Source organism: Myotis yumanensis, unplaced genomic scaffold (assembly GCF_028538775.1).
Source record: "Myotis yumanensis isolate MYYU_CA2020_CCGP unplaced genomic scaffold, mMyoYum1.0.hap1 SCAF_7, whole genome shotgun sequence".
NCBI classification, from domain to species: domain Eukaryota; kingdom Metazoa; phylum Chordata; class Mammalia; order Chiroptera; family Vespertilionidae; genus Myotis; species Myotis yumanensis.
The window spans coordinates 30,957,102-30,976,307 of NW_027223758.1; the positions used below are offsets into that span (position 1 = coordinate 30,957,102).

The 19,206-nt window shown below is 47.9% G+C and overlaps 1 protein-coding gene across 2 annotated transcripts in view; it reads right to left on the reverse strand.

Annotated features, from left to right (window-relative positions):
• Positions 1-13,875: 13,875 nt before the first annotated feature.
• The window catches only part of EBF4 (EBF family member 4), a 58,857-nt gene continuing 53,526 nt past the window's right edge, over positions 13,876-19,206 (reverse strand). The window contains exons 15-17 of one of the 2 annotated variants that reach the window (XM_070421456.1): positions 17,530-17,727; positions 16,354-16,429; positions 13,876-16,126 (exon numbers count right to left, since the gene is read on the reverse strand). In XM_070421456.1, coding sequence (XP_070277557.1) covers positions 16,359-16,429; positions 17,530-17,727 — 269 coding nt within the window. In that variant the 3' untranslated portion in view covers positions 13,876-16,126; positions 16,354-16,358. Of the gene's footprint in view, positions 16,127-16,353; positions 16,430-17,529; positions 17,728-17,844; positions 17,983-19,206 lie in introns of those variants that run through there. The other variant, XM_070421457.1, reaches the window with a different exon arrangement.

The following is a 19,206-nucleotide window of genomic DNA, read 5'->3' on the forward strand; positions in this document are numbered from 1 at the left end:
AATGAAAATAATCACTATACACACACAACATGGATGACTCACAAAAACACTTTTGAGTGAAATAAACAAAACACAAAAGGAAAACTGATTTATGTTGTTTATGGATATGAGTGATAAATTGATAAAGAAAATCAAGAATATAATTATGCTTTCTTGGTGCACCCCCTTGTGGTCTTTGTGCACAGTCTTGTTGTAGTTAAGCCTTGATTGTTGTCGGTAATACTGGAGGTGATTTGACCTCCAGGCCAACTGGCTATGAGAATCAGCTGTGTCTGCAGTGGGAGAACTTCTGTGCTGGATCTCTAGGGCGGTGCTAATCTAGCCTTTGCCTGAGGCTATCCGGCAAATGCCTCTGTGCAGGGCTTGGGCGGGGCGGGTCCCCAGGGATCTACAGGGCGGGCGGAGCGAGCAGTTATGGCTGCTCTCAGTCCCATCCCCAGGGGCTCTGCCTCTCAGAGTTCCAGCAACCGCTGCAAACCTCGGAGAGAAAGCTGCCTTCGAGTTCCGACCGAAGCCAGACAGTCCCGCTTCTCCCGTTTGAGTCTGGGTCCCTAGAGACTCGCCCGGATCTGGAGCTCAGAGTCTGAGACTCCCTCCCAATTGAAACAGACAACCGCGCCCTCAGCCGCCAGCCTGCTCCTCATGCACTCCACACCTTAGTATTTTACTTCAGCACTGCACCTCCTCTGAGTCTCGGTATGCTTTTCTTTTTCCTCCTAGTTGTAGAACTTCCACTCGGCCAGCCTTCCTGTGGTTCTGGATGATGTCCGTTCTGTCTTTTAGTTGTATTTTTGAAGTGGTTGCTCGAGGCAGCAAACTCCTGCGTTAACCTATGCCGCCATCTTGGTTTCCTCCCAGTGTCCGAACATAATTATGATAAAATTCAGGATAGTGATTGATTCTGGGGGAGCCATAGGATGACAATCAGGGAGGAGGACATGGGGGTTTCCGGAGTACTAGTGATATACTTTTCCACCTGAGGATATTTTTTCCATTGCTTTTTAGAGAGAGTAGAAGGAAGAGAGAGAGAGATAGAAAGAGATCAATTGATTGCCTTCCACACTCACCCCGGGGCTGGGGATCGAACCAACGACCCTTTGGCGCAGCAGTTGCCAAGCTTTCGGACCTCACGAACCACCAGTGGTCCGAGGACCACCAGGAGCTTTGGTACACAGGCCAATGCTCTAACCACTGAACATACCGGGCAGGGCTAAAATCTAGTGGGGTTTTTTTGTTGTTGTTAATCCTCACCTAAGGATATTTTTCCATTGATTGTTAGGGAGAGTGGAAGAGAGAGGGAAAGACAGAGAGAAACATTGATGTGAGAGAAACACATCAATTGGTTGCCTCCTCCAGGAGCCCTGACCAGGGCCCGGGCATGGGAGGAGCCTGCAACCAAGGTATGTGCCCTTGACCAGAATCAAACCCAGGACTCTTTGGTCCGCAGGCCGAGGCTCTATCCACTGAGCCAAACCGGCTAGGGCTAAAATCCAGTTTTTTGATGAACATTTCAGGGAGTCACACATATAGATTCATAGGCGCAGACGTAAAGAGTTCCCTTGTGCTGTCCCTTTGAATTCAGATTCCCCTCCCATTCCAACTCTAGGCGAACATGAATCACTTGTCTGGTCCTATATTTTTGCGTTAATTCAATAAACTCTTAGCAAGATAAACTCAAAGAAATCTATATCTAGACATAGAATTAAATTGTCAAAAGCCAAAGACAGAGAGAACCCTGACAGCAGCAAGGGAGTGAAGTGACATGTCATGTACAGGGGACAGAAGAGAGAGTTCTTTTGTCCATTAGACAAATTGAGTAGTTGTTTTCTTATTTTTGAGTTTTGAGAGTTGGATACATGTCCTTTATCTGATATGTGATTTGCAAATATTTTCTCCCAATCCGTGGCTTGTCTTTTTATTCTCTTAATAGTGTTCTTTGCAGAGCAGAAGTTTTAAATTTTGATAAAGTTCAATTTGTTATTTTTTATTTTGTAGATATTGTTTGTGTCCTATTTGAGAAATCTTTGATTAACCATAAATCATGAAGAGTTTTCCTATGTTCTCTTCTGAGAATTTTACACATTACATTTAGATGTAGAATCCCCTTTGAGTTAGTGTTTATATATGTGAGATGTAAGTCAAGGTTTCTTGTTTTTGCGTACAAAGGTCCAGTTTTCCCAACACCTTTTGTTGAAAAACTGTTCTTTCTGCATTGGAATGCCATTCGTGCGGGTTTATTTCTGGAATTTATAGTCTGTTGCATTGGTATGTATCTATCCTTTCACCAATACCACACTGTCTTTATGACTGTAGCTTTATGACATATCATAAAGTTGGCTAGTATGCATATGCAAAAAAATGAAATTGGACCCTTATACAAAAATTAGCTCAAAAATAGGTCAGCCCAGCCAGTGTGGCTCAGTTGGTTGAGCGTCATCCCATGCACCAAAAGGTCACTAATTTGATCCCTGGTCAGGGCACATCCTGGGTTGTGGGCTTCATCCCCAGTAGAGGGCGTACAAGAGGCAGCCGATCCATGGTTCTCTCATTGATGTTTCTCTCTCTTAATCTCCCGTCCTCTCTCTTTCTCAAAAAAAAAAAAAATCAATGAAAACATATTTTTTTAAAAAATGGATCAAAAGTCAAACTTAAGGGGATTCCTGTTTTCTTCTAGGAATTTTATAGTTTTTGATAACTTCTTGGATATAACACCAAAAGTACAGGCAACAAAAGAAAAATAGATACATTAGACTTCATCAAAATTAAAAACTTTTGTGCATCATAGGATACTATAAGAGAGTAAAAGTACCACAGGAGAGTGAAAAGAGAATACAGAGAATGGGAGAAAATATTTATAAAAATCTAAGTATACAAAATATATAAAAACACCTACAACTCAACAACAACAAAACAAACCAATTAAAAAAATGGGGAAAGGACTTGAACACATTTCTTCGAAGGAGATATATAAATGGCCAATAAGTACACGAGAAGATGCTCAACATCATTAGTCATTAGCGAAAAGCACATCAAAACCACAATGAGAGAGCATTTCACATCCGTTACGATGGCTATTACCAATAAAATGGAAAATAAGTGTTGGTAATAACGTGGAGAAATTGGAACCCTTGCGTGTTGCTAGTGAGAATGTAAAATGTTACAGTTGCTGTTGAAAAGATTTTAGTGATTCCTCAAAAGTTAGATGTAGAATTAACAAATGACCCAGCAATTTTACCCCTAGGTATATCAGATATACCCCAAAAATTTTAAGCAGGAATTCAAACAGATACTTGTATACCAACATTCATAGAAGCATTACTCACAGTAGCCAAATTTACATTTAATGCAATACCGGAAGTCCTAGCAAGTTTAATAAGGCAAGAAAAAGAAATAAAAGGCTTAATATTGTTAAGGAATCAATAAAACTGTCCCTATTCACAGATGATATAATCATCTATGCAGAAAATCCTACAGAATCCATTTTTTTAAATTAAATCTTTATTGTTCAGATTATTACATTTGTTCCTCTTTTTTCCCCCCCATAACTCCCCTCCTTCCAGCTCCCACCCCACCCTCCACCCTCACTCCCCACCCACTGTCCTCATCCATAGGTGCACGATTTTTGTCCAGTCTCTTCCCGCATCTCCCACACCACTTCTCCCCCAAGAGTAGTCAGTCCATTCCCTTTCTATGTCCCTGATTCTATTATAATCAACAGTTCATTCTGTTCATCAGATTATTTATTCACTTGATTCTTAGATTCATTTGTTGATAGATGCATATTTGTTGTTCATAATTTGTATCTTTACCTTTTTCTTCTTCTTCTTCTTCTTAAAGGATACCTTTCAGCATTTCATATAATACTGGTTTGGTGGTAATGAACTCCTTTAGCTTTTCCTTATCTGTGAAGCTCTTTATCTGACCTTCAGTTCTGAATGATAGCTTTGCTGGATAAAGTAATCTTGGTTGTAGGTTTTTGGCATTCATCACTTTGAATATTTCTTGCCACTCCCTTCTGGCCTGCAAAGTTTCTGTTGAGAAATCAGCTGACAGTCGTATGGGTACTCCCTTGAAGGTAACTGAGTTTCTTTCTCTTGCTGCTTTTAAGATTCTCTCTTTGTCTTTTGCTCTTGGCATTTTAATTATGATGTGTCTTGGTGTGGTCCTCTTTGGATTCCATTTGTTTGGGGTTCTCTGCGCTTCCTGGACCTGTAAGTCTATTTCTTTCACCAGGTGGGGGAAGTTTTCTGTCATTATTTCTTCAAATAGGTTTTCAATATCTTGCTCTCTCTCATCTTCTGGCACCCCTATAATTCTGATGTTGGTTCGTTTGAAGCTGTCCCAGAGGCTCCTTACACTATCTTCGTATTTTCGGATTCTTTTTTCATTTTGCTTTTCTGGTTGGGTGTTTTTTGCTTCTTTGCATTTCAAATCTTTGACTTGATTCTTGCGCTCCTCTGGTCTGCTTTTGGGAGTCTGTATAATATTCTTTATTTCAGTCCATGTATGCTTAATTTCTAGTTGGTTCTTTATCACAGCATCGAGGGTCTCATTAGATTTCTTGTAGATCTCAATAAGTTTATCGGCGGCTTCTAGACAGTTCTTGAGAGACCTTAAAAGTGTGGTTCTGAACTCAATATCCTCTCTTGATAGTTTTGTCTTGTTTCTTTGTCTCTGCATTTTTTATGCTTTCTTGGTGCACCCCCTAGTGGTCTTTGTGCACAGTCTTGTTCTAGTTAAGCCTTGATTGCTGTAGTTAATATTAGAGGGATTTGACCTCCAGGCCGACTGGCTATGAGAATCAGCTGTGTCTGTAGTGGGAAAACTTCTGTCCTCTGGAGAGGTGCTAATCTAGCCTTTGCCTGAGGCTATCCAGCAAAAGGCTCTGCGCAGGGCTTGGGCGGGGCGGGTTGCACAGGATCAACAGGGTGGGCAGAGGGAGCAGTTATGGCTGCTCTCAGTCCCATTCCCAGAGGCTCTGCTTCTCAGATTCCCAGCAACCGCTGCAAACCTCGGAGAGAAGGCTGCCCTCATGTTCCGACCGATGCCAGACAGTCCCGCTTCTCCCGTTTGAGTCTGGGTCCCTAGAGACTCGCCCGGATCTGGAGCTCAGAATCTGCGACTCCCTCCCGATTGAAAACACCAACCGCGCCCTCAGCCACCAGCCCGCTCCACGCGCACCTCCATACCTTTGTATTTTCCACACTGCGGCTCCTCTGAGCCTCGGTATGCTGTTCTCTTTCCTTCTAGTTGAAGAATCTCTCCTCAGCCAGCCTTCCTGTGGTTCTGGGTGATGTCCGTTCCATCTTTTAGTTGTATTTTTGAAGTGGTTGTTCGAGGCAGCAAACTCCGGTGTTTACCTATGCTGCCATCTTGGTTCCTCTCCAGAATCCATTTCTTAAAAAGTGTCTAAGCCAAAACCGGTTTGGCTCAGTGGATAAAGGGTCGGCCTGCGGATTGAAAAGTCCCAGGTTTGATTCCGGTCAGGGGCATGTACCTGGGTTGCGGGCACATCCCCAGTAGGAGATGTGCAGGAGGCAGCTGATCGATGTCTCTCTCTCTCATCGATGTTTCTGACTCTCTATCTCTCTCCCTTCCTCTCTGTAAAAAATCAATAAAATATATTTTTAAAAAAAAAGTGTCTAGAACAGTGATGGCGAACCTTTTAAGCTTGGCATGTCAGCATTTTGAAAAACCCTAACTTAACTCTGGTGCCATGTCACATATAGAAAGTTTTTGATATTTGCAACCATAGTAAAACAAAGATTTATATTTTTGATATTTATTTTATATATTTAAATGCCATTTAACAAAGAAAAATCAACCAAAAAAATGAGTTCGTGTGTCACCTCTGACACGCATGTCATAGGTTCGCCATCACTGGTCTAGAACTAATAAGCAAGTTTAGCAAGGTCACTAAGTCTTTCAGCTTTGGGGGGACCAAGTGCTTCGATATGTTTGTCCTAATTATTATTGTTAAGAAATACATAACACTTGAGGAAGAGACATCTCTTTCTAATTTGTACAGAGAGACCGTATGTACTAGCATATGCTTGGGATGAAAGCTATTTGATGTCCATGGAAAGAAAGACAATGATGGTTTCAGCCAGTGACAGATAAATCTCAAGATAAATGCCCCCAAGTGTGTGAAAGCAGTGTGGAGGAAATAAAGGCCACGGGCTCACGATTTAATGTCAAATTGTCACTCACTGAAAATCTGTGTGCAGAAAGAATTAGGGGAGCACATCCAGTATAGTGACCCAACTCCACTGGCTTCTTAGAACTTTGAAGTTATTTGTCTTTTTCCTTGTAGGACATGTGATCCTGTCCAAAACGCCCACAGAGACATTTAGTGCACTCTAAAACGCCCTTGAGCCCTAACCGGTTTGGCTCAGTGGATAGAGCGTCGGCCTGCGGACTCAAGGGTCCCAGGTTCGATTCCGGTCGGGGGCATGTACCTTGGTTGCGGGCACATCCCCAGTGGGGAGTGTGCAGGAGGCAGCTGACCGATGTTTCTCTCTCACCGATGTTTCTAACTCTCTATCCCTCTCCCTTCCTCTCTGTAAAAAATCAATAAAATATATTTAAAAAAATAAATAAAAAATAAAATAAAATAAAACGCCCTTGAAATTTGGTCTTTTGGTGGGACCAGGGGTGGAGGGGCTGCATGTGGGGGTGGTTCCTTTTTGCTGATGGGCAGAGGTGGGAGGTCTGGCTCCAAGTGTGATCTCCACTGATCCCATGGGTTGGGGATAGCAATTCACCTCTGGGCCGCGGTGAAAGTCCTGACTCTCTATTAGGTTTGCTGTGATACTATTGCAGCGTGGAGGGCAAGAGTTACCTTGCTACTGCTGAGTGGGGTGGAAATCCAAGTTCCTCAGATGGTTTTCACTGAGGAGCCAGCGAGAACACGTGGGTGGGGTGGGGAAATCTCATTACCAGCTGGTGGGGATGAAAGTCTCAGCTTTCCACTTGGTCTTCTCGAACATCACTCTGGAGCGGGTGTTGGGGTACCACTGCAGCCTGGAAGGGTAAAAGTTGAGGCTCCTCACGGGGCCTTTGTTGGTGTGGGTGTACTACATGAAAATTCTATAAGAATTTTGTATTCAGACTCCCCTCCCATCCCAACTTTAGGCAAACACGAAAACTTGTCTGTTCTTATATTTTTGCATTAATTAGTTAGCTCGGAGGTTTGGCCAGAGTAGGAACATTTTGTCTCAAAGCTTCTGTCTTCCTGAGTTGTTCCTTTCTTGGTCCCTTGGCTGGAAAGGGCACATTTGGGGGCGGTGCTTTTTGTTGTTGTTGCTTGCGTAACACTTGCATTTCTGAATTTCTGGCCTCTACAGTTCCAAATCTAGGAATTATGAGGCAAAAAGAAAACCCAAAGAACTCACTTGCTGGAGGCTAAGACCAGCAGGTCATAATTATGCAAGAAGTCTTCAGAAAGCTGATGGACCATGGGCTTTTAGCAAGGGGATGCTGAAGGCGATCCCCTACCAGTGGTTGGCAAACTGCGGCTCGCGAGCCACATGCGGCTCTTTGGCCCCTTGCGTGTGGCTCTTCCACAAAATACTGACTTCTGCGCATGGGCTATGAAGTTTCAATCGAACTGTACGTGCATGCCCACACGTGGTATTTTGTGGAAAAGCCACACTCAAGGGGCCAAAGAGCCGCATGTGGCTCTCGAGCTGCAGTTTGCCGACCATTGTCCTAACCTGATAATGTTTTACTGTTTACCAAACCTTACCTTGACATGCCTGTTTGCATTCTTAAAGGGCAAATGTGTATTCTAGTAAATAAAAAGGATATGGGTCTGGAGATTCAGCGAGCTTCATCACTAGAGTGAAGCCTCTGCCTGGTTCCCCATGCCTTCTAAATTTATATTACTTGTCTAGTGTATCAATTTATGCACAGCCCCTTCTCCAGATTCCTGAACCCTTGTTGCAAAAGGCTGCGGCACTCACTGTTGAGTCTTTCCTCAGAACTGAGGTCCCCAGATAATCTTTCTTCTTTTTCCACCTTTGAGAGTCTTTTTTTCGTTTGTTTTACTATATATAATGTCCAGGGTTTTAAGTTATACTTAGTGGAGGAATAGAGATGCACATCTACCCCATTCTTTCAGAAGTGGAAGTCTCTACTGCTCTTCTGTTGGTTTGTTTTTGTTTGTTGTTTTTGGTGCATAAAGTGTTTTCTGCCCATTCTTTATTTTTTCCTAATGCTCCCTCCCATGAGCTTCCTGCTGAGTGCTCCCTTCCCAGAGCTGACCCTCCCACAGCCCACTGCTATCTTTACTCTCTGGACACTCTATCACCTCCCCTTGAACTTCCCTCCTCCTGTCTTTTCTCATTTCTGTGCTCTTCCCTCTAGACCAGTGGTTCTCAACCTTCCTAATGCCGCGACCCTTTAATACAGTTCCTCATGTTGTGGGGACCCCCAACCATAAAATTATTTTTGTTGCTACTTCATAACTGCAATTTTGCTACTGTTATGAATCATAATGTAAATATCTGATATGCAGGATGTATTTTCATTGTTACAAATTGAACATAATTAAAACAGAGTGATTAATCACAAAAACAATATGTAATTATATATGTGTTTTCCGATGGTCTTAGGCGACCCCTGTGAAAGGGGTTGAGAACCGCTGCTCTAGACAGTCAGTAGTGTTCACATTGCCCAAAGTAGAATTAGGATGGCTGCCCCAGAAATTCAGAGGGAGAAACAGAGCAGGCTCAGTATTTTTTGTTTTGCTTTGGAAATTGGCTCTTGAGTATCAAAAGGGAAAGCCAGAGGGAAGCAGGAGTTGATGCCAAGATAATATCTTGGAAAGAGACTAGAGGGACAGCAAGACTGCCACCCTTCCCCCTACCTAGGGAACTGGCTGAGGGTCACCTGATCTGGGAGGTAGAAGAGAAGGGAAATGGGGCCCAACTTGTGTAGTGGGGTTGAGAAGGAGGAAAAGTACAAGCATAAGAGGCTGGGCCAGCTTTCAAAGGCGTCTGTGGCAATGGCTGCAGAGCCCCAGGTCGGCAGAGTCAATATAGACACCACCCATTGTCCTTCCACCAGTGACTACTATTGAGCCAACTGTTCCACTGGCTATATGTACCCACTTCTGCTGCAGAGTTCTGCTGAACCTCATCTCATCTCCCTGGGTGGCTTCCTGTCCTTGGTATTTCAATGGCCCAGGACACTCCCCAAAAGGCAGTGAATATACAGAAGGGGAGTCTTTGCCACCCAAGAGGTTGTGATGTCATAAAAAAAGGCCTAGCCCCTGCTCTTGGAGGTACTAGGTAGATGGGTATACTGGAGGCCCGTGGTGTCCCACCCAGATCGTCCTTACCAGCCAGCGCATCCATCCCCTAACTGTGGAGTGTTGACTGCTAACAGCTCACAACTGCCCTCTTCCCCCAAGGACTACTATTGGCCAACTGGGAGCTGCTTGACCCAGAGGTTGCATGCTCCACCCCACTGCGGCAGTCTGCAGCCCAGGACTGGAGCAGGGGTGTGCTAGCCATTTCCTTGCCACAAAGAAGGTCCAACTGTGGTGCCCTTCATCCTCCAGACCCTGGTGAGGAATCATGCTAGATTCCTGCTGAGAGCACATTTTCGTTTTGTTTTGTTAATCCTCACTTGAGGGTATATTCTCCATTGATTTCTAGAGAGAGTGGAAGGGAGGGAGACACAGAGACACATCAATTGGTTGCTTCCCACACATGCCTTGACCAGGGCCGGGGATTGAGCCTGCAACCGAGGTACATGATTTTTAAAAAAAATATATTTTATTGACTTTTTACAGAGAGGAAGGGAGAGGGATAGAGAGTTAGAAACATCGATGAGAGAGAAATCAGCTGCCTCCTGCACACTCCCCACTGGGGATGTGCCCGCAACCAAGGTACATGCCCTTGACTGGAATCGAACCCGGGACCCTTGAGTCCGCAGGCTGACACTCCATCCACTGAGCCAAACCGGTTAGGGCCGAGGTACGTGCTTTTGATGGGAATTGAACCTGGGACCCTGCAGTCCACGGGCCGACGCTCCAACCACTGAGCCAAACCAGCTAGGGCTGAGAGCACATTCTTGCTTTGCTCTTTCCCCTGCCTTACCCTGCCTCTCTCACCCCTTTTCTTCCAGAGAGCACACAAATTCCCATTTCAGGTCCTGCATTCAAGGAATCCCAGCTAATGGAATGGGATTATGGCAAGTGCCGAAGAAATGGGGGAGCTAATGGCAATGGAGTCCCCTCATACTGCACTGTTGAGGGAAGAAGAAACCTTGCTGGGGCTCTTTCTTCTGCTTTAGCAGCCCCCCACCTACCTCCCCGAACCCCACACGTGCATGTGCACACACACCTTCCTCTGCTACTGAACTTCACACACACACACCGCCCCCAAGGAAGGGGTTTGGAGGAATGCTTTGAGCTTTGAGGCTTGATTAGGGGGTTTTGATTTTCAGGTATGATCAAGAGGTGATGTTTTAGCCTCACTCAACAGGAGCAGAGCGATGTCCAGTGGTCTCTCGGTACCTGCTCCTGGCCTGGCTTGACCCCGGGGACCCTGTAGGGCCCTGTGCTGTGGAAACCGCAGCGGGGACACCATTGACAGATCTGCCAGGTTTGGGCCTGCTCAGCAGCCGCTCCATCACATTCCACCCGGCAGCCACAGTTTGTCTTGGCAAGGTGGCCCGCTGGGCCCCGCTCCAAGAAGGGCCCAGGAGCAGCCCAGACAAACCAGCTTTCACCACAGAAGCCAACGCTGGCTGGGCCTGACTTGGTGCCAGCCCAAAAGTGGTCGGACCCTACCCCGCTCCCCTAAAAGTGGACTCATGCTCTGGGAGAGTGGCGAGGGGGAGGATGAATGGAGGGGAGCCAGACCCCCAGGTGGGTGAAACCCAAGAAAGGAAGCAGAAGCAGGGCCCCAGGCCAGAGGGCTTTCCTGATGACACTCCATCCCGAGACAGGCCATCAGGAACTGGACCCACAGGGTGGCTGCCCAGCTCTGGAGTGGCCCTTGGCCACAGTGCCAGATAGACAGCCCTTTCAACCCTGCCATGGGGAGACCTCCCCACCTCTCCTCTCCCAGCAGCTCACAGCTTCCCCGACTCAGCCAAGGAGCCCTGGCAGCCTAGCCTGAGGGGCCCACGCACAGCCAAGGGCGCATCAGGAGCAAGGTTTATTCCCAGGCAGGCGATGGGGAAGGAAGGGCTTTGGAGAACCAAGATGCCAGGGTGCTGGGCCCCAAGGAGCAGCAGACCTGTTACTTTACAGCATTTTTCCTTCCCCCTTTAAACACTTGGCTCCTTTTCTCTCGGGGAATAAAATAAAAATGTACTTGTTTCTGTTACTGCCCTGCTGGAAAGCCTCTGCTACGTCTTTAGAGCCATGAAGTCTCTTCTGTTCTGCTGCCAGTGGAAGGGGAGAGAGGGTCTGTGTACTCAGAATCCTCCCACTTATTCTCATTGGCGGTCCCTGCAGCTCTAAACCCAGAAGCTCCAAGGCTGAGGCCAGGGGGGAGGTTTGCACACCTTCTCCTTTGGAGAGTGGAAGCAGGGGCTGCTGGGCAGACTACCCATGAGTGCTATTCTGGAACTCCAATAGGGGGACCCAGAGTTAAGAGTGCAGCTGGGAAGAGGCAGGTTATGGAGGTAGAATGACTTAGTGAGAGATTAACGTGTGTTTGTTCTTATGTTTTCCCTCCTCTACTTCAAGAAGTTAGCTGAAGACGGCATGGCAGGGTGAAGGACTGAGATGGTCTGTAGATCTTTACATTTTGTTTCCCCAAAGCCTAGCTTTTTGTGGGGAAGAAAAGAGCCAATAGGCGCCTTCTGAGAGAGTAGTGCAAACACAGAGAGAAAGAGGGGCATGGGGAGTGGGGTAAAAAATAGACTGGAGTTTACCATTAAAACATGTAATTAGACAGTTGATGCAATGGCTTAACATTAGACATATAATGAGTGTAATTCAGCACATTAACAAAATATTGGAGAAAGTCACACAATTATCTCAATACATGCAGAAGAGAAGTTCATAAAACTTGCATCTATTCATAATTTTTAAAATTTTAAATAAAATTAAGAATAGCCCTGGCTGGTTTGGCTCAGTGGATAGAGCATCGGCCTGCGGACTGAAGCATTCCAGGTCGATTCTAGTCAAGGGCACATGCACTGGTTACAGGCTCGATCCCCAGTAGGGGGCGTGCAGGAGGCAGCTGATCAATGATTCTCTCTCATCGATGTTTCCATCTCTCTATCCCTCTGCCTTCCTCTCTCTCTCTAAAAAATCATTAAAAACATATTTTTTAAAACTTACTAATTTAACATTTATAATAAAAAAAGCATAATATGCTAATTAGACCAGATGTCCTTCCAGACAATCTTCCAGATGAAGCTGGGGCTATAGCTGTGGGATCAAGGAAGCCACCACAGCTGCGAGGGAGGGATCCAGGCAGCCGCTGCGGCTGCAAAGGCCTACTCTTGCACGAATTTCGTGCATTGGGCCTCTAGTATATAATAATAAAAGTGTAATATGCTAATTAGACGGGACGTTCTTCTGGACGTCCTTCCTTCCAGACAAAGCTGCAGTGGGCAGGGGCCACGGCAGTGGTGGGCAGGGGCCGGGGCCAAGGCCCTTGCACAAATTTCATGCATCGGTTCTCTAGTAATTATAATAGTGTGGTATTGGTATAAAGATAGACAAAAAGATCAATGGATCAGAATAGGGAATCCAGAACAAGCCCATACATTTATGGATACTTGTTTTATGATAAAATTGCCACTGTGAGGTAGAGGTTAAGTTTAATTTTTTTCATTTGAATATCCAATTGACCCAATGCCATTGATTAAAAAGCCATCCTTTCTCCACTGCATAGCAGTTTCCATTTTTCTGGGAGACTTTTGTTTTTGGAAGAGGCTAAGGGGCCCATCAATATGGGTGGGATGGGGAGAAGGATGTTTTGCAGAATAGTCAGCAGTAGGGCTGGTCTCAGCTGCTACCTGGCTTCCCTTGAATCACTGAGTCCAGTCCCCAGTGGGTCCTGTCTGAGCAAAATGCAGCTTCAGAGGCCGTCTGATCCCCGGGTAGGATGCAGAACACAGCAGCCTAGTTTTTCTGGGAAACATATGGGAAGAAAGCGGAGGATTTCTGGGAGATGTTGTCTTTCTGAAGATCGAGTAACCAACTGTCTTATCTTTATCCTGATTGGCCCTGTGGGAAAAAAGCCTGTGGGTGGGCTGATGCTGAGAAGGGTCTCTTTGTCACCTGGCATCTAGAAACAACCTGGGCAGTTCCTGTCACGTGGTCTCAGGAGAATTGGGACTTGCAGATAAAGGAAAATTCACGTCCGCTCTGAACTTATTTCAAGTACAAAAACCAACTTCCTTTTCCACAGGTTGACACCCAGGGACTATCTCCACGGTAGACACTTTTGTGTCCCACCCACATCTCCTCATCTTTATCTCTTCAGTGCACACCTGTCTGACTCCATCTGCCAACACCTGCATCTTCTTGCCTGAGGATTTTCTCTATCTTTCGGGACCTGTTTTACCACCCATGGGCTGACTTGGAGTGCCAGGAAGGTAATGCTCCCCTTCCCCACAGAAGCCCTCACCCACGGACTGATGGAAGTTGGTGTATAAATACTCCAGCTCCCTTGCTCCTCAGGTGGAAAAACTCTGAGGTGTGTTCTACACTGTCTACCCCAGTTCTCCAGCAGAAAGCTTGTCTCAGATTCTGCTTCTAGGGGAACCCAAACTAAGACATGTGAAAAAGAAAATTATATTAGTCACCTTAGGCTACCATAACAAAATGCCATAGACGAGGTGGCTGAAACAATAGAAATTTATTTTCTCATTGTTCTGGAAACTACAAGTACCAGCGATCAAGGTGCCAGCTGATTTGGTTCCTGGCGAGGACTCTCTTCCTAGACAGTCACCTTCTCACCGTGTCCTCATACAGTGAAGAGAGAGCTCTGGGGTCTCTTCTTACAAGGACACCAATTCTATCAGACTAGGGCACGACCCTCATGACCTTATTTAACCTTAATCACCTCCTTAAAGGCCCTGTCTCTAAATATAGTTATATGGGGGGAAAGGGTTAGGGCTTGAATGTATGAATTTGGGGAGGACACAATTCAGTCCATCAAATTGATAGCAAACATAATTGATTAGCTCTGCCTACTCTGGACCAGGGAGTGGGCAGTGCCGACTCAAATGGTGGCTTGAGCACAGTTGAGAGATTTTTGAAGACAGATATCACATCTCATTCCTATCAACCATGGCATCTGACCCATCTCAGGAACCAGAATATGACCATTGTCCGGCTACCATCTGCATCCAGTCCAGTAGACTGCAGTGGAGAGCCCCAGGCAGTGGGAACTGCTCAGACTCTGAATGGAGCAGGGTGAGGGATGGCAGGCTTCAGGGCTCTGCAACACAGGCTGGAAACAGGAACTGAGGGGGAGACCAGGCAAGCACTATAAATAGGGGAGGGTGACCAGAAGGCTACCTGTTATGGTCCCAGATGTTGGCCAGGATCACAAGAGAAGGAAGTGGCAGGACCAGCCCATCTGCCTTGGCAAAGTGTCTTTGCCCAGAGGGCTGTAGGGCATGGGCACATGGGTTGGGGAAGAATAGGATTTCCCCAGGTCAGAGCCAAAGAGTGCCACCAGGCTGGACACTGGGATCCCTGGACAATGGGTCAACAAAGTGGCTCCCCAGGTCTGAGGTCTCGGGCACATGTCTCAGGGGAACAACAGGGATTCATCCTGGAGAGGGGGGTAAATGAGTCCAGGAATCTTGCATCTTTACTATCCTTCCTCCAAAACTCTGAGACAGGAAAGCCAGGAAGTGGCTAGGCCTGGGGTCAGACCTCGCTCAGATAGCAACTTTGGGAGCCAAAAGCCACTCCACCCAGCCCAAGGGAGGCCCTGCAGCCTCTAGTCAGGAGGGATCTTACTTCTGGGCCTGTTTACACCTAGGCAATGTTTAATTTGCTCTGTTCTGTTCCCCAGCAACCCCTACCCTGGGGGATGACAATCCCTACTTTGGTCCTGGCCAGACAGCTAGGGGACGGAGTCCTCAGTGGCCAGGATGTGCTCCCAGCCAAAGATCTCAGGGCTGAGCCCATGTCCGGGGTCCTCAGGCCTGTACGCCTTCTCCCCACACCCCCACACAGTACCTGAAAGCAGACCTGGGTAGGGAATAGTTGCTCAGTTGAACTCTGGGGCTGTTGAAAAAGCCCAACATGCAAGAACGCTGCCCAGGGGCATGTTTTAGATGGGCTTCATGAGAAGCCTAGAAAAGCAGACCCACGCCAAGGAAGCAGGCAGGAGAGGCCACGTGGCCACCTGCATCTGTGTTTATTGTTCTGTTTTCTCCAACCCCAACAGAGCAGAGTGTGAGTCCAGGGGCGGCTGGGCCCGTTCCATGGTTCTATGGGACCAACAGAGTCATGTGTGTGGGGGTCAGAGTCCATGAGACATCTATTGGGAGGAAGACCCATAATTCAGGGGCCTAGCACCCCCTCTTCTGCACTGCCATGCCTGAAGCCCCCACTGGGATTCATGATGTGGCAAGCGTGAGAGTGCAGGCTGCGATGGGAGTGGGGCAGCCATGGGGCCAAGCGGCCATCGGAAGCTCCATGGGAGCCTGGGCAAGCCTTCTGAGGCTGCTGGACATCTCCCTTGCCCTAAAGAGAAGTGGGTGCTGGCCCAGCGAGATGGGCCAGACACAAATGGGATCTTCCCAGGCCACCTCTCCCTGAGCTATCCTCTTTCCCATAGTCCACTTCCTGTGCTCCTGTCACCTGATGCCTCAGGTCTGCACAACGTTCATCTCTTCCACAGGAACCGGTCCAGAGTATGAAGTCCTACATCCCAGCACCTCCCTGGGATGCTCTCCTGCCAAAAGCATCAGCACAGTGCTGGGGCTTCGACCAGCCCCAAGAAAGGGAGGTGAAAGAAGCCTGTAGAGGGCCTGGAGCATGGGGAGGAAGTCCTTTCCCCATTCAGGCCCATGGGTTGAGGTCTGTCCACAGCCCTGGCCCTGCATCTGTCTGTGCTGCCATCCAGGGCATGGGTGTGAATCCTGGTGGGACCTCCAGTCCGGACCAGCAGGGGCCAGACCTGCAGACCTGGTTGGGAGATGGAGAGAAGGTCTTGAATGAAGGCTGGCTGCAGGGGACAGGAAGCCACTTCTTGACACTTGTTCAGTTTGGGCCACTGTATGGGCTCCGTGGCCCTGACAGTTGTCTAGATGGGCCCTGGAGAGGAAGACCTGGGCCCCAGCTCCCCATACTTGCTAAGGTCTTTTGGAGAGATAGCCCATCTAAGGCTGGCAAAGGACCAGCCAGAGACTTACCGTAATTAGGAGTACGCCAGGCCCTGAAGCCCCCGGGCTGGAGAGTGGAACTTCTCAGAATCCTCAAAAGGCTGGTCTGTAGTAACCAAGGGGAGGGGCTATAAGCCATGTGTAGCCTGGGGAGCTTATCTGCCTGTCCTCTTTGGGCTGGGGACAGTATACAGAGCTGAGTACAGTGCTATCAAGAGCCTTGGAGGTAGTCAGCCAGCCCTAGCTCTGGTCTGGAACCAGCATTGCAGAGAGTTAGGCAAGGCGTGGCCTGGCTCGAGGTGAGGAAGCAGATGGCCAGGTACCAGGACAGAAAAGAAAAGAGGTCAGCCTCCAGGAGCACTGATACCCAATACAGCGGCAGCAGCAGCGTGGCTTCCTCCCCTATCTCCATGACATTCATCACTCCCATCACCCTTGCCCCTGCCTACCCCCCTCCCATGGTTGGTATTGATGTCCCTCACATTTTAAACTGTCTTGGGTTAAAAAAAACAAGGCAAAAAAAGGATTGCCCTTTCAAATCATCCTAGAGCATTATCTAACAAGCCCATCCTAACAGTCATCTTCTAGGGGATGTGACTTCTTTTGACTCGCTATACACTATTGGTTAGGGCTCAGGCTGTGAAATTGGATGTTGAGTTGGAGGAGACTGATAAATGAAGTGGCAAATGACAACCATTTCACAATTGGGATGTGGAGGGATGATGTGGTCTCAATTTCTTATCTGGAAAATGGGGGAGAGGAAGCTGGGCTAAACTTTGTCCAAGGCCAGTCCCCTTCCATCAGCAAGCGACCCAGTCCCTCACAGTGGTGTGTGCTACCCTCCAGTGGACATACAGGTAAAAAGCATGCAGTCCACGTGGGGTTCCTCCAGCTGAGTCTCTGCTCTGGGTTCAATTGGATGGGGGTGGGGCCTTGGGATGGTTTTCAGACCTTTTCCAACTGGAATTTGAGTCCCCTTTCCCTTGGTCAAGTGGCCAGTTGATAGCATCAGGAGTGGTGATCATCCCAAGCTATGAGGACAGGGAAGTGGGGTCCCCTTGGACTCCTACAAAGCTCCTTGCTCTGTACCCTACAGGGAGAACTGGTCAACTGGCATGAGGCTCTGGTGAGATGTGGATGGCATGGGCCCCTCAAGCCCAGCTGCTCCACCAGGCCACAGTGGGGCAGAATGAACCACTCACTCACCTGGAAGCCCCTCTCCGTGGGCTCTGGGGCAGGCCTGGGTTGGGGAGCTTGGTGGGCGCAGCACGGGGGCAAAGGCGCTCCTCTGTTTGACAGCGGAGATCATGTTGACAGGTGAGAAGGAGAAGACGCTGGTGGTGGGGGCAGCCGCCGGGAGGGACATGGAGGAGGCAGCAGCCAGCGGGGGGCTAGAGGGCATGACTCCGGGGCGGGGCGGGGAGGGGCAGGTGCAGCAGGGAAGGCAGTGGGAGACACAACAGGGAGACAGCACCATAGTGAGCAGCGTGGGCTGCTGACCCCAGGCCCAGACCTCACTGGGGGCTGTGAAGGTCCTGGGGGGACCCGTACAGGGCAGGGTCTGGAGGCAGGCTGGGACCCTCTGAGGTTCTGGGCCAACACTTGCCTTTTGGGGGGCTCTGGAGACCCTTTCTCGGGGCTGGAGGTGACAGAGTCAGACTAGGTAAAAACAAAAGCAAAACCAGAATATCCAACAAAATCAAATACTGGGAGGTGGCCCCAAAGATGAGAGATGAGCAAGAGATAGAACAGCCTAGGATTCCTGCTGAAAACCACTGGAAGTCTGAGAAGCTGAAAAATATTTATGGGCCCTAGAGTACCAAAGTTCTCAGAGTCAAAGATTGGGGTTCATAGTGGAGCTGGGGCAAATGGTCAGGGATAAAGTTTGCGGGTAGATGAAGGCTCCTGTTACAAGGCTCTCTGTCCAGGACCAGAGCTCACACAACAAGCACTTGAACTTCCTCCACAAATATGCTCCCCTTATCAATCACCTCTCACTCTGGGTATTTTGTTTTCTCCCAGTTTAATGTAGGTCCTTGTCATCGCCAGCCCAGGTCCTATATCACCCTCTTCCAGCTGGTCAATTTTAAAGGAAAGCATAGGGCCCGACTGGTGTGGCTCAGTGGTTGAGCATCGACCTATGAACCAAGAGGTCATGGTTCGGTTCCGGTCAGGGCAGCACGTGCCTGGGTTGTAGGCTCCATACCCAGTAGGGGGCGTGTAGGAGGCAGCCAAGCAATGATTCTCATCATGGATGTTGCTGTCTCTCTCTCCCTTCCTCTCTGAAATCAATCAAATAAATAAATTTATATATATATATATATATATATATATACATATTTTAAATCCTCACCGAGGATATTTTTCCTTTGATATTTAGAGAGAGTGGAAGAGGTAAAGAGAGAGAAATATCAATGTGAGAGAAACACATTGATTGGTTGCCTCCTGCACATGCCCCGACCAGGGCCCAGGCCAGCGGGGAGCCTGCAACCAAGGTACATGCCCTTGACTGGAATCAAACCCGGGACACTTTGGTCCACAGGCCGATGCTCTATCCACGGAGCCAAACCAGCTAGGACTAAAAATATATTTAAAAAAATAAAATAAAGAAAAGCATAGGGATCACATCCTCAGATTTTCCTGTCCTCCAACCCCCTAGTCCCCTAGAGCTGTGGCTTGCAGCCCTGCATAGAGGCTTTGTCTGTCCCTCCTCCCTGCAGCCTCTTCTCCTGGGGGCTCCTGCCCACTGTATCTCTGGACCCCTCTTTCTATATCCTCATCTGAACCCAGTTCCCTGCCTTTCCTAAAGACCAATCTGGCTGTGATTTCAGTGTTGTCTGAGCAGCAGGCTATGGGGTGGGGGCAGAGGCTTTCTGGAAGAAA